The sequence below is a fragment of the Pocillopora damicornis genome, chromosome 5, assembly GCF_964200805.1.
Source record: "Pocillopora damicornis chromosome 5, jaPocDami1.2, whole genome shotgun sequence".
Taxonomy (NCBI): domain Eukaryota; kingdom Metazoa; phylum Cnidaria; class Anthozoa; order Scleractinia; family Pocilloporidae; genus Pocillopora; species Pocillopora damicornis.
The window spans coordinates 21,165,290-21,178,416 of record NC_142674.1 but is presented as its reverse complement, the minus strand read 5'-3'; the positions used below and the strand labels follow the sequence as shown (position 1 = coordinate 21,178,416).

General features: G+C 36.0%; 3 protein-coding genes across 4 annotated transcripts in view; 2 read left to right on the top strand and 1 right to left on the bottom strand.

Moving 5' to 3' along the window:
* Nucleotides 1-11,833, bottom strand: part of LOC149045913 (gamma-tubulin complex component 6-like) — a 96,636-nt gene extending 84,803 nt beyond the window's left edge. Inside the window, exon 1 of the mRNA XM_089206676.1 lies at nucleotides 11,509-11,833. Coding sequence (XP_089062802.1) covers nucleotides 11,509-11,527 — 19 coding nt within the window. The 5' untranslated portion in view covers nucleotides 11,528-11,833. The remainder of the gene's footprint in view (nucleotides 1-11,508) is intronic.
* On the top strand, nucleotides 5-3,568 carry LOC149045915 (uncharacterized). 2 transcript variants are annotated; one of them, XM_089206679.1, is made up of 5 exons: nucleotides 5-1,340; nucleotides 1,421-1,551; nucleotides 1,886-1,963; nucleotides 2,240-2,317; nucleotides 2,992-3,049. In XM_089206679.1, exons 1-4 carry the CDS (start codon nucleotides 1,117-1,119, stop codon nucleotides 2,242-2,244), a joined length of 438 nt encoding a protein of 145 aa, XP_089062805.1. In that variant the 5' UTR covers nucleotides 5-1,116; the 3' UTR covers nucleotides 2,245-2,317; nucleotides 2,992-3,049. The 2 variants fall into 2 exon arrangements, 1 of the variants encoding a protein (XP_089062805.1); XR_016186684.1 differs by lacking the exons at nucleotides 5-1,340; nucleotides 1,421-1,551 and adding an exon at nucleotides 3,513-3,568 and having other exon boundaries at nucleotides 1,562-1,963; nucleotides 2,992-3,060.
* Nucleotides 2,341-10,620, top strand: LOC149045914 (uncharacterized). Its single transcript, XM_089207825.1, has 15 exons — nucleotides 2,341-2,521; nucleotides 2,992-3,060; nucleotides 3,513-3,563; nucleotides 3,968-4,044; nucleotides 4,615-4,840; nucleotides 4,921-4,962; nucleotides 5,302-5,379; nucleotides 5,804-5,851; nucleotides 5,980-6,083; nucleotides 6,646-6,728; nucleotides 6,933-6,960; nucleotides 9,567-9,605; nucleotides 9,781-9,813; nucleotides 9,955-9,999; nucleotides 10,509-10,620. The coding sequence occupies exons 1-15, from the start codon at nucleotides 2,341-2,343 to the stop codon at nucleotides 10,527-10,529; spliced, it is 1,125 nt and encodes a 374-aa protein (XP_089063951.1). The 3' UTR covers nucleotides 10,530-10,620.
* Nucleotides 11,834-13,127: the final 1,294 nt, after the last annotated feature.

Here is a 13,127-nt window from a genome sequence, read left to right as displayed (position 1 = left end):
TTTTGACCACAATTCCCTCGCGTCAAAGCCAAAGCGAATGATCCTCGTAAAAGTTTGAAAGGATCTACCTTAATCAAACAATTGTTACATCAACATTATTTAAGCATATTTTTCTGAACTTGAAAACTGGCGAAGTCAAAGAGGGAGCAACTTCAGAATACCCCGCAACTCATTTACATGTCATTGAATAAGAATAGCGTCTATTGTGTTATGCCTCGATCTTCAAAGCCTCCCGACACATGTAAATGAGTTGCGGGGTATTCTGAAGTTTAGCCTCAAAGAGGTTATCAATAGAAAAAACAAACTAAGAACAGAAAGTTTACAAAACTCGATTGTCGAATACATAACTCGGTTTCCTCACTAGAGGTGCTGCGTCGGTGGGAAAGTATAATAGGGTAATTAAATGTTATCAACTGAGTCCAAAACGATTAACGATTGATCGCTCTGACGAAAGAATAACGCTCAAAACGTCAGCTTTTAAACTCTTTACGGTGGCCAATTCACGTTATCAACTCAGTTGATAATACTAAATTAGCTAGGTATCTATTGGCTCTTTTTGATTAACAGACGGGTACTAAAGTGCAAAACATGAAACACCCATGGGAGCAAGCAAGTGTCTGTTGATACCGATATGCGCATATTTTAGTCAATACAAAACGAAACCCGAACTGCAGATAGAAGTTCTGCTGGACAATCTACAACTTCAATCGCATATACCACCTTCCATCTTATTTGACGCGGGTCTGTTCCGCCCATTATCGCTTCCCTGGCAATTTTCAAGTTAATTGCACGTGGACTAAAAACGACATAAATGCACTTTCATCAAGTTAATAAAGGTCCAGTTATGTATTTGGAAAGCACACAAAGCTTCGCGCCAATGATTCTTTTTATTTATTAATTTTTTTTTGTTCATCCTAATACAAAGCCATTTAAAACAATGCCTCGGCGCAGAAGGTGAGAAATCTCTCTAGCAAGCTTTCTCAGTAACCACACCCTTTTGTAACATATGTGTCACTCTCCTTTTCTGGTGGAGGTGTCAAAATCTACTGTGGCACTGACCAGCACATCATTTATCCATATCTTCAATCTTACGAGAGTAGTCACTGGAGTATAAACATGGCGAGTGGTAATGCCAGGCGTGCGCGAACTATGAAACGCACTTTCATCTTGCTACGCTGGGCCGATCGGTTGCGCGTTCCGCGAGCGGCCGACTTTGCATCACTAGAGTCGGGTGGCCGTGTGAAAGAGATAACGTTCAGTAACAATTCGACCATCGCGCATATTGCTGATATGCTCAAACATAATTTCCATCAGCTAAACACGGATGAAGAGATTTCAAGGTAAGACGATTATACTAATTCTATGACAACCGTCATTTATCGTTACTTTTAGTGAAGTGCCAGCTATTTTTTTTTTTCAGATTGCAGTTTTACAAAGCGGTAGGCTCCACAAATATTCTAACACGGGTTGGCACGGCGCCTGATATTTGTGGTGACACGTTGAAAAACGTCTACCGCAATAGAAGTAGGGTATTTATGCGGCCATCAATAGGTAGGAATTAAAGCAGTTCCGTTTCATTTAGTGATGTTCTTTTTCCTTTTCATGACCGTGGTATGTATATGCCTAAACGATATCGCAGCCTGCAATTATGACTAAATATCCAGAACTCTCTGAGAAAAGAACCAGCCAGTCGCCTAATTCCAACGCAAGTGCATACTTATAGCCCTGATCTAGAAAATATCATTGCTCTTACTTCCATGGACAATGCTCTCAATTAAACATTAGTCGACTCAAAACGCCAAAAAAGAGAACTCTCAGAGATGCCTTTGTATTCAGGACAATGTTTGATTGTTTTTCATGGGATTTTCTTGTTTGAATCGGCAAGACCAACCCGTACAAGCAGGCACGAATTCTACAAACGGAGCTGAAGACGACGGAGTAGCCGACCAAGCTGGTGAGCAAGGTAAATTCCAAACTAAAATGAATGAAATAGTTGCATTTACAGAATAATTAGACAAGATGTAAAAGATCTATAGATGATTCACTTGATTTTAAAGTAAGATGTAGAGATACGCGCAGTGGCATTCTAATATTCCTTGGCGAATGGAATTATCTTCCAAATTGCTCGGTGAGGTATACAATGAAAAACTGCAAAAATAGCAGAGAAGAATAGATGTATGATTGAAATTTTTATAACGAGTAAATCTCTGACAGGTTCAATTTTGATTTCCTTGTATAGATTGACAAGACCAAGTTAATCAAAATTCAGCAGACGCAAGGCATGACGACAGAACAGATGACCAGGCTGAAGAGCAAGGTAATTACGTATTCTAGACTAAAATGTGTGAAAGAGTGGGACTTCTACAGTGTTTCGATATGATATTTCGATACCAAAAGGTCAAAAACTTGTTTGCTTTAGAATTTAGAGAAGCCCAATGTGGCCATATTAGAATCATAGACACTTCTGTGAGGTATGGCAATGAAGAGCTGAACAAACACGCCACGAAGATAATGTGCTTTAGTAAGAGTTTTAAAACAAAAAAACTCTCTTTTTCTGTATCATTGAGACATATAATTCTTGATGACAATTTGAAACGGTGTATGTCATAACCTGATTCCTTTATCTAGTTGAAAAGAAGTAAATATACCAGGTGGGCTTTTTGGAATACCCGAGTCGACTGTTACATGTCGAGAGATATTTTAAAGTGAAAAAGACTGGTGACGAACTCGTACGTTAGTTTTCAAGGGGCCACGATCATGGCTTGCGTCTCTCGACTTGTGCTACATATTTATTTGATGTGACATTGGCCTATCCATATTTCCTGTGGAGTTGTCTTGACTTTTCCAACCCGGGAATGGTGTTCTTTTTGCTAATTCTACATTACTTCAAAGATGATAACAAATTACTTCGCCTTTTGTAATATCTTTACAGCTATAGATCCAATCGATACATTTAAGTAGTAGCTTTAATTTTGTTTACATTCAAAACAGATCCAGCGAATGAAGTTGAAGGAGAGATGATAGTTGAAGAGGAATTCGAAGACACGATCTCCCAACTTGGTACGCTTTTACTAATTACGACTCTGCTCAACTAGGTAGCGTCGGGGTGAGATTTAAGGCCAAGGAAGACAGAATCTTTTAAGAATAGTCAGCGAAATGATTATCAAATCTACGTTGGACTTCATAAGTGAAATTCTCTCGGTTACTCTGGGCATCTCGTAGAATTACATGCTGATGTTCTCTTGGTGACAAATTGAATTCATGCATGAATTTAATTTCGCTACAAAGAATATCTGAAAACTTGCACGGATCTATTGTAAATATGACGTATCCTTTGCTAAATCCTATGTTGTAAACCACTAAAATTGTGTGTATAGTAAGGATTTAGCTTTTTCATTCCAAACTTATTGATGGGTATGATGAAAGCCTAGTTATATGCCTTATTTCCAAAGCGTGTGGATACTCTTTACCACAAATTGAAAAACTCATTTGATTTTGTTTTTTTCTCACAGACACTCCCAATCGAACGTCACCTCCTCAGCGTGTAAACAACGATGGTCCAGGTAATGAGAACATTCCATCACATGTTAAGGGTGTTTTTTTCAAGCAAATTAAGTGTGGGATTTGCATAATTATCTGACATTAAAATAACTTTTGTAGAAAATTTGGTTTAAGTTATGGGTAAGGCTTCACGAGAGACAGGAAAAAATTAGTTAAAAACATATTTTCTCATCTTTGAGCATTTCCAAATAGCAGAAGTAGAACATGAACTCAGACACAAGTAAAGCATGAAATTATGTCAAAGGGAGCATTTTTTGCACTAATGAACAGGGGGCTGAATTAGTAAAGGGGGAATTGAGGACACTTTTTTCCTTACTTCATTTTTCATTGTGACTGGGAAGTAAAGGAGAAATACATGCATGTGAACAATATGTGAAACGTATTGTTAATTATCTGGTGTGTCCAGTTCTTTGGAAAACCCTACATAAAGCTTCTAATAAGCTCCTCAATCTGAACAATCTGAATGGTAAGGACTGTGAATTTGTATGGGGCAGTAAGATTTCATCAATGTTGGTCTTGAAAAGATAGAGGGGCCGCAGCCAGGATAAAACATATTGTAAAATTTAAAAAACGATCTCTGGCTAAAACTTTTAAAAATACGAGCTTTCGGCTGTTTGCGCTACAGCCTTCAACGGGTAAAATGATAAAAAGGTAAGAAATACTAGGTGTGAAGTACAAAGTAGGAAATTAAAAATGCTAATAACTAAGAATGTTTGTTAAAAATACTAGGTGTGAAGTACAAAGTAGGAAATTAAAACTTTGATAATGCATCTATTATTGACAAAGGCAGTTTTAGAACAAGAAAAACACTAGAAGCGTGGCATTCCAAGTTAACTCCCAATGCGGACAACAATTCCTGTCCTTTGCCCGGACAATACAACATTCTTTTCAACAAACATTCATAGTTATTAGCATTTTTAATTTCCTACTTTGTACTTCACACCTAGTATTTTTAACAAACATTCTTAGTTATTAGCATTTTTAATTTCCTACTTTGTACTTCACACCTAGTATTTCTTACCTTTTTATCATTTTACCCGTTGAAGGCTGTAGCGCAAACAGCCGAAAGCTCGTATTTTTAAAAGTTTTAGCCAGAGATCGTTTTTTAAATTTTACAAATGTTGGTCTTATTTGAATAATAACTGCTTGGTTATTGATCTGCCTTTTCTTTTAGAACTTATTCACTTTCTTAATTTTGATTTCCTATTGTATCTTAGCAGTGATGATGAAATGATGGAACCTCAATCCTCATCAACACCTAGAAATGCCATATCCACTGGTATGAATTGCAACGAATGTAACTCATTATCAGAAAGTTTTCAAGTGTTGAAATGGCTCCATAACATCTTTTCTTTATAGATCCTCACAATACTGCGGAACATTTTACAAGACAATTTTATGGCAAGTAGTGAATGGCATACACATTACTGTGTTGTTTTGAAAAACTAGACAAAACACAAGACCTGATAATTAAAGCAATTAAATGTTCCAGTCTTTTGTTTTGTACACAAAGATCCTCTTCTTAGCACAATATTTTCTCTAAAAGTTTAACACAAAGAACCAGTGGGAGTTTGTGCTGGATAGTCCTGCGTTGGAACATTAAAAAGTGGAAGAAAATGACTTTTAATACTTTCTTTGGAAGGTCTAGATTTTTTACATGATGAAAATTTAATCTCGTCATTAATGTAATGAAAAACATTCTGTTTCTTATAAAAAATGCATACTTTAATTTTTTTTCAGATAAAGTGGAGAAGGTTTCAATGGGTGTGGTAGAATGTGTGCATTTTGGAGGGCCATCTGCTGCTCATGTATTAGAAGGTGAGCCAGTCATAATTAATAATATCCTGAGATGAGTAAGTTAAGGGGGAAGTTGCATGTTATTTTTAGTATTAATTAGCATTTTTTTACTGCAAATGTGGGTGGGATTTCAGATTTCACCTTTTAAATAGAATCTGAGTTAGTAAGCTTTCAGGAACCTTTTTTTCATTTGGTTCTACACTAAAAAGTCACAAGAAAAAAAATTGGAAAGAACAAACTGATGGCATTAGCATAAGCTCATAAAATGGATTTAAATCTCCAATTAGCAAATGTTCTTTAAAAGCCATGTATATGTATGTTGTGTCATGTACACAAGCCTGGGTGGGTTATGTCCTCACCCTTAAACTGCATCAGCTCATTAATCAGGTTTTGCATCTTTTTACATTTGAATACTGTAATCTCAACTTTTGTTTTGTTTGTGAAGCTGGTGAAGTAGAAGAGATGGAGGACACCACAGTACTAGCAGAACTTGGTTAGTACATAAGTTCTTTAGAGAGACCAAATGTTTATTACGAATAATAATGTATGTAGACTGTACCATGTATTTTCCATGTGTGTTGCTGATGTTTTATTATGCTATTGTCGATTAAAAATGTACAGATCCTGCTAGTGGACCAGCCTATGATGTGGCACTTTTCCGCAAGTTTTTGAAGGCACATAAAATCCCTCCAAGACTTCCCATCATCTGCTTGTCTGCTTTGCAGGTATACTGTGTTCAGTGAAGTCCACATTTAAGGGGTTTCACCATTAATGCTCAGCAAACTGGGCTTGAATAACAGATTTCAAGTTTGAGCCATTCTGACATAGTATATTTGCATATCTCAAAATAAATTTGTATACATCTCCTCACTTTTACTTTAGTTTGACTTAAAATTTACTTCAAGGGAATAAGCTTACTAAAGGTGAACTCTGTAGTGCTGCAGCATGAATGACTGTCAAAACTATGCTCAGTAGTTCCAAGACTTTAGGCTAGGGGAATAAGTCCATTACTCATTACTTCAATCAAAGAAAGTAATAATCATTAAATATAACCTTTTTCCTCATTATACACCACTTTTGATTGGAAACAAGGCTTTACTGAAAGCTTGCAGATCATCGCTTTCTACCAAAAACCTCCTATCAACATGTTAGATCACATTTTTGAGATTGCACTCTTATTTTTCTGTTTTAATCCTATATTGTTAAGTTTCAATTCTCATCAGTTCAACTTCTTGATGATAGCCCAATTCAGTAATATTGACTTGACTCTAAATGTTTTGCACACAGATGCAGCTGCAGGCTCATTTTGATGGGAAGCCGGTGTGCCTGATACGTTTTAAACAAACAGATAAGGCGGCAGGTATGCTTAGGTGAGTATGTTCCTGACCATACTTTGGGTCATGTAGAAGGAAGAAGGGAGGAAAAAAACATTGATTGATTTCATAATTTGATTTAAATTAACGCATAGAACATGGCCTAACATACAGAATACAGTTATACAATTATTAATCTAATTACATGTACATTATTTTTCTATTTGTTATAAGGACTAATAAGTTTAAATCTTCTTGTAGGCAACTTATGGATAGTACTGAGATGTTCGCAAAATGCGACTAAAATGTTCGTAAAATGCGACCGTGAAATGTTTGTAAAATGCGACTAAATTTCGTAAAATACGCCCGTTAAATGTTCGTAAACTGCAACCGTGAAATGTTCGTAAAATTTTTAAAATTGCGTAAACTACGACTGCTACGTGTTCGTAAAATGCGCCCGTTAAAGTGTTTGTAAAATTTTCAAATTGAGTGCTCGTAAAACGAGCCTGTTCAGTGTTAGTTATAAGACATTTGAGAAAGCGTGCTTTATAAGACATATAAGACATCGTGCTTTATAATACATTGGAGACCTCGTGCTTTATAAGACATATGAGACATCATGCTTTATAAGACATTTGAGACATCGTGCTTTATAAGACATATGAGACCTCGTGCTTTTATAATACATTTGAGACCTCGTGCTATATATGACATATGAGACCTCGTGCTTTATAACACCTTTGAGACATCGTGCTTTATAATACATTTGAGACCTCGTGCTTTATAAGACATATGAGACCTCGTGCTTTATAATACATATGAGACATCGTGCTTTATAAGACATATAAGACATCATGCTTTATAGGACATATGAGACATCGTGCTTTGTAAGACATTTGAGACATCGTGCTTTATAAGACATATAAGACATCGTGCTTTATAAGAAATTTGAGACATCGTGCTTTATAAGACATAAGACATCGTGCTTTATAAGATATTTGAGACATCGTGCTTTATAAGACATATAAGACATCGTACTTTATAAGACCTTTGAGACATCATGCTTTTTAAGACCTTTGAGACATCGTGGATTTTAAAACTTGTGGGACATCGTGCATTTTACGACTTCTGGGACATCGAGCTTTTTAAGACACTTGAGTCATCGTGCTTTTTTAGCTCATTTAAGACATCGTGCTTTTTGAGACCTTTGACACATCGTGCTTTTTAAGACCTTTGACACATCGTGCTTTTTAAGACCTTTGACACATCGTGCTTTTATGACATTCGAGACATCTTGCTTGTTAAGACACTTGAGATGTGCTTTTTAAGACATTTGAGACAGCGTGCTTTATAAGACATTTGTCACATCGTGCTTTATAAGACATAGCACATCGTGCATTTTACGACGTTTGAGACATCGTGCTTTTTAAGACATTTAAGACATCGTGCTTTTTAAGACACTTGAGTCATCGTGCTTTTTAGCTCATTTAAGACATCGTGCTTTTTGAGACCTTTGACACATCGTGCTTTTTAAGACCTTTGACACATCGTGCTCTTTAAGACCTTTGGCACATCGTGCTTTTTATGACATTTGAGACATCGTGCTTTATAAGACATATAGCACATCGCGCATTTTACGACGTTTGAGACATCGTGCTTTTTAAGACATTTGAGACAACGTGCTTTTCAAGTCATTTAAGACAGCGTGCTTTGTAAGACAATTGATACATCGCGCGTTTTAAGACATTTGAAAGCTCACATTTTTAAAAAAATTATTGAGAGCTTGTGCTTTGTAAGGTGTCGGGATATCCCTGGTGTATATGAGGATGATGTAATGTTCTGGTTTAAAAATTGATAATAGAATCGACAAATGCGCCCCATACTTAACATATCGACTGAAAGTCCACTCTTTATGACGATAGAAAAATCTTTGGAGTGTTTGGTGGTATGAGATAACAGCTTGCATTCCTTTTCGGCGCTCTCAATAGTCATTAACGTTGTTACTAATTTCCCCCGGGATCTAACCACGATAATTACATAATTACTTTTCAATTAAACGCACTCCGTCATTTGGAATTTTTAATTTTTTACACGACCAGTTCAGGGCGTGAAATTGCGCCTAATACATGCAGCAATGCGCCTAAATTTTTCACTTTGGCGACCAAATCCTGAAAGTTAGTCGCCAAATTGGCGACTAGAACGTTTCATCATAACCTTACTAAGAGATATAGTGAATTAAAAAGATTTGCAAAGATAAATCGGCGCAAAACTTCCTCGTTAAGTTTGTTTCCGAAACGTAGCACATGCATCTCGATGGATAACTAGACGCCATCTTGGATTTAGATGAGCCTGAACGTTGTATATCATCCATCCTAGTGTCCACTTTGTAGCACGTTAATTTTTGAGGGTCTATCTAGCACGCTGACAGCGTAAAGAAAGATTTTGTTTGTCTTTGAAAATGGCGACCAACTTTTTTTGAATTGGCCATCACTTTGAAGAATTTAGGAGCCAAGTGGCTATCAGAAAAAAAAAAGTTAATTTCACGCCCTGCCAGTTGCTAAATAATAGAGAGTAGATATAATCTACCAATTCCTTGCCTATTGAATCTTGATCATCTGGTTCTATCAACAGAGTTGATATGGCAAATTGATCACAGTAAGGGGAATGTAAAGTCATAACTAAACCCTTAATTCAACAGTCTGGACCTTTTAGAGCATAGCTAAAATTACACGACTAAATTGATTTAATAGTACTTTTGAACTTTGCTTGCGTCGGGCAAAAATACAACGAAAGTTTAGTTTTACTTCACACGTGAAGCTGAGGGGAAAAGGACTGTCTTTCCTTGGAGCTTGCTGGAGAGGACGGCTGTTAACTTTGAACAATATTAAATCCTAGGTTCGTCAAAAAAGAATCCAGGCGCTGACCCGCAATGAGGTTAGATGTATTTATATCTTTTAAAAACTGATGGTTAAATTGATGGAATTACGATCATTTAAATACACCTTTGATCAGGAAAACATTGGACCTCCTAGGTAGTTTTACTTGAATTAGTTAATTCATTGGCGTCAACGTGACCATCATATCTCTCATTATGCTTATATTCCAACAGCCGCCGGCAGAACCCGCAACAAATTTTGATGAAGTAAGTATAATTGTCTATGACTCTGGAGAGAATTATAGACACTTCATTTTACAGAGATTTAATTTTTTTTATGTTATTATTGTTTTTCATATTATTTTTAAATGTGTTCAGCATATTCTAAATACATGCTGCCACATTTAGGGAGTGGCATATGGCATTCAAGATGACAGCGATGATAGTGGAACGGTAAGATGTGCTTGCATTGTATAAATCTCGATCTCAATGATAGTGGAACGGTAAGAAGTGTTCGCATGATACAAAAAATCAATCCTAATTCCAAATTTTCAGTTTCGTTGCATTTGGAAGTTTTGGGTTTTTTTCTCTTTAGCTCCAATAGTTTTGTTTTGATATTTTTGTTTTTAGATCGATCATGTTCATTTTTTGTTTGTTTGTTTTTTCTGGTTTTTCAGCATGGTGGTTTAACCCCTTTGATTTTCCGATAGTACTAAGTCGTTAGGTTTTAAGTAGTACTTCCATAGCATTCGCTTTAAACAAGTGATTTACAAAAAGAAACACGTGGTGGCCAGCACCATTTCAACGAGGTACAGAAGCGATTAGGGATGAGAACACAATGGGGTACTTGAAACCAAGGCACGAACGGTGCCGACTTCATGGGGTTTGTCCTGAACGATTATTACCGTAAGTTTGGGGATTTGATTCAGAATTGAAATCTCGTACTCTGCTTTTGTTCGCAGGTGACTTTCAGAACAGAATAGGAACAGTCCAAGAAAAGAAAACAGTCCAAGAAAAGTCGTTTTTTCAAATTTATTCTTTGTTGTAGTTATTAAAAACGTAAAGAAAATGAAATTTGTTATCTCTTTCTCTATGACCTAATAATTAAATTACATCCACTTTAAGTAAACAGGTGTTGGGTGCGTGATAAGACGAGCCGAAAAAAGTGTTTCGTGTCTCAGAAATTCAGTGATGATGGCCAAACCCAGTTGATACCCTACCCCCTAACAATATAGGCAATCTTCAAATTATTTCCCATTGTTTATTATTCCCTGGCACTCTAAGTGTAAGATTCCTAAATCAATTCATTGACCTCAAATTATCATGTTTTAGACCGCCTTAAATCTCTTCCTGAGGTCTTAAATACTAGGGTTACAAGTAACTGAATGCCGTGAATCCTAAAAACACTTAACTGACATATTTTAATTGCCACCCAAGAAAGTTTGCAATCCTAAATCCAACGACAATCCCTCAGTTGTTTTCTCTCAGCAACTTATATCCAGAACCCTTTACATTCGGCATTTTAAGAGTAATTCAAACTCTTGAATCTGAAGGCCTTTTTGTTGTCGTGCATTCTACCAGATGCTTCTTAAGGCGTGCATTTTACTAACAATCTACGGTTGTGCATTTTACAAAAACGAAACTGCCGCACTTTAATTGCAAGCACTTAGTAGTCGCACTCTAAAAAAACCTATACGAAAACTTCACAATCGAATTTCACAAACACTGAACAGGCTCGTTTTACGAACACTCAATTTGAAAATTTTACGAACACTTAACGGGCGAATTTTACGAACACGTAGCAGTCGCAATTTAAGCACATTTAAAAGTCGCAGTTTACGAACATTTAACGGGCGTATTTTACGAAATTTAGTCGCATTTTACAAATATTTAACGGTCGCATTTTACGAACATTTTAGTCGCATTTGACGAACATTTAACGTATTTTTACGAACATTTAACTGTTGTATTTTACGAACATTTAACTGTCGCATTTTACGAACATTTAACGATCGCATTTTACGAACATTTAGTCGCATTTTACGAACTTTTAACCGTCGCATTTTATAAACATTTAAAGGGCGTATATTTACGAACATTTCACAGCTGCATTTTACGAACATTTAAAGGTCACATTTTACGAGCATTTAACGTATTTTTACGAACATTTAGCGTATTTTTACGAACATTTAAGAGTCGCATTTTACGAACATTTAACGTATTTTTACGAAAATTTAAGAGTCGCATTTTACGAACATTTAACAGTCACATTTTACGAACATTTAACAGTCGCATTTTAGGAATATTTTACGTATTTTTACGTACATTTAACAGTCGCATTTTACGAACATTTAAGTCGCATTTTAGGAATATTTTACGTACTTTTACGAACATTTAAGAGTCGCATTTTACAAATATTTAACGGTCGCATTTTACGAACATTTTAGTCGCATTTTACGAACATTTAACGTATTTTTACGAACATTTAACTGTCGCATTTTACTAACATTTAACAGTCGCATTTTACGAACATTTAACAGTCGCATTTTACGAACATTTAACAGTCGCATTTTACGAACATTTAACGGGTGCTTTTTACAAACTTTAAGGTCGTACATTTTAAAAACATTTATTACATAAGGCTATTCATTTGACCTTAATTACATAAGGGTTGTTTACTAGTACTGTTTTATATAGGCTGTTTTGTCGTAAATTTAAATGGCTCTGTTACATAGCGCCTTCGGCCAGATACTGATATTGATCCTGGATTTGTTATCTTCGTCGTCTGCAGTAAACGTCAGCTTCGCACCAAAACCAACGCATTTCTCGTGTCTTTAGCAGTGACTGACTTTGGTGTTGGAATGTTTGCTGCTCCTTCCCGTTTACTCTGTAGCACGGTAAATGAGTGCATCTCCGATAAAAAAGCAAGTTTACATATAATGAGAGTGTGGGTGTTCTTCATTTGTGCTTCAGGAACAAACTTGTTCAGTTTAGTACTGGAACGCAACATTGCCTCGGTGAAACCTTTGAAATACTTGACTTTTATGAAGCTCGCTATCTTCATTTACTTTTCGAGGCAATCTTGTGCGTAATTTTAATCTTTTGTCTTGCATCTATGTTTCTTATTGTTTACTAGCAGAACTCTAAAGATCACACTCTAGCTAAGCAATTGCATTTTAATCATCGTGTCGTTAAAGTTCAAACTCGAAACAAATCAGCTGCAAGATGGGTAGTTTTGGTAACGTGTGTGTTTCTATTGTGTTACGGAACATTCTTGCGCTGTAGTTTCTTATTTTAAGTGGTCATAAATGTGGTTACGATTTTTATTACAAAGTACCTGTACAAGTTATGAACTCCGGAATAAACCAAATAGTTTGTGCTTTCTTCAAAAGAGATATAAAGCAAGAATGCAAAAGGCTTCTCTTCAAAAGGCGTAGTTAATTAACAACTTAGTAGTTCAAGGGACGCAAGAAAAACTTAAGCTGATGCATTAACTTTAAACTCTCCTATATTCCGAGGACATCCGATTATGAATATATCTGTGATGTTTTAATTTTCATCTTAATTGCTTTTTAGTTAAA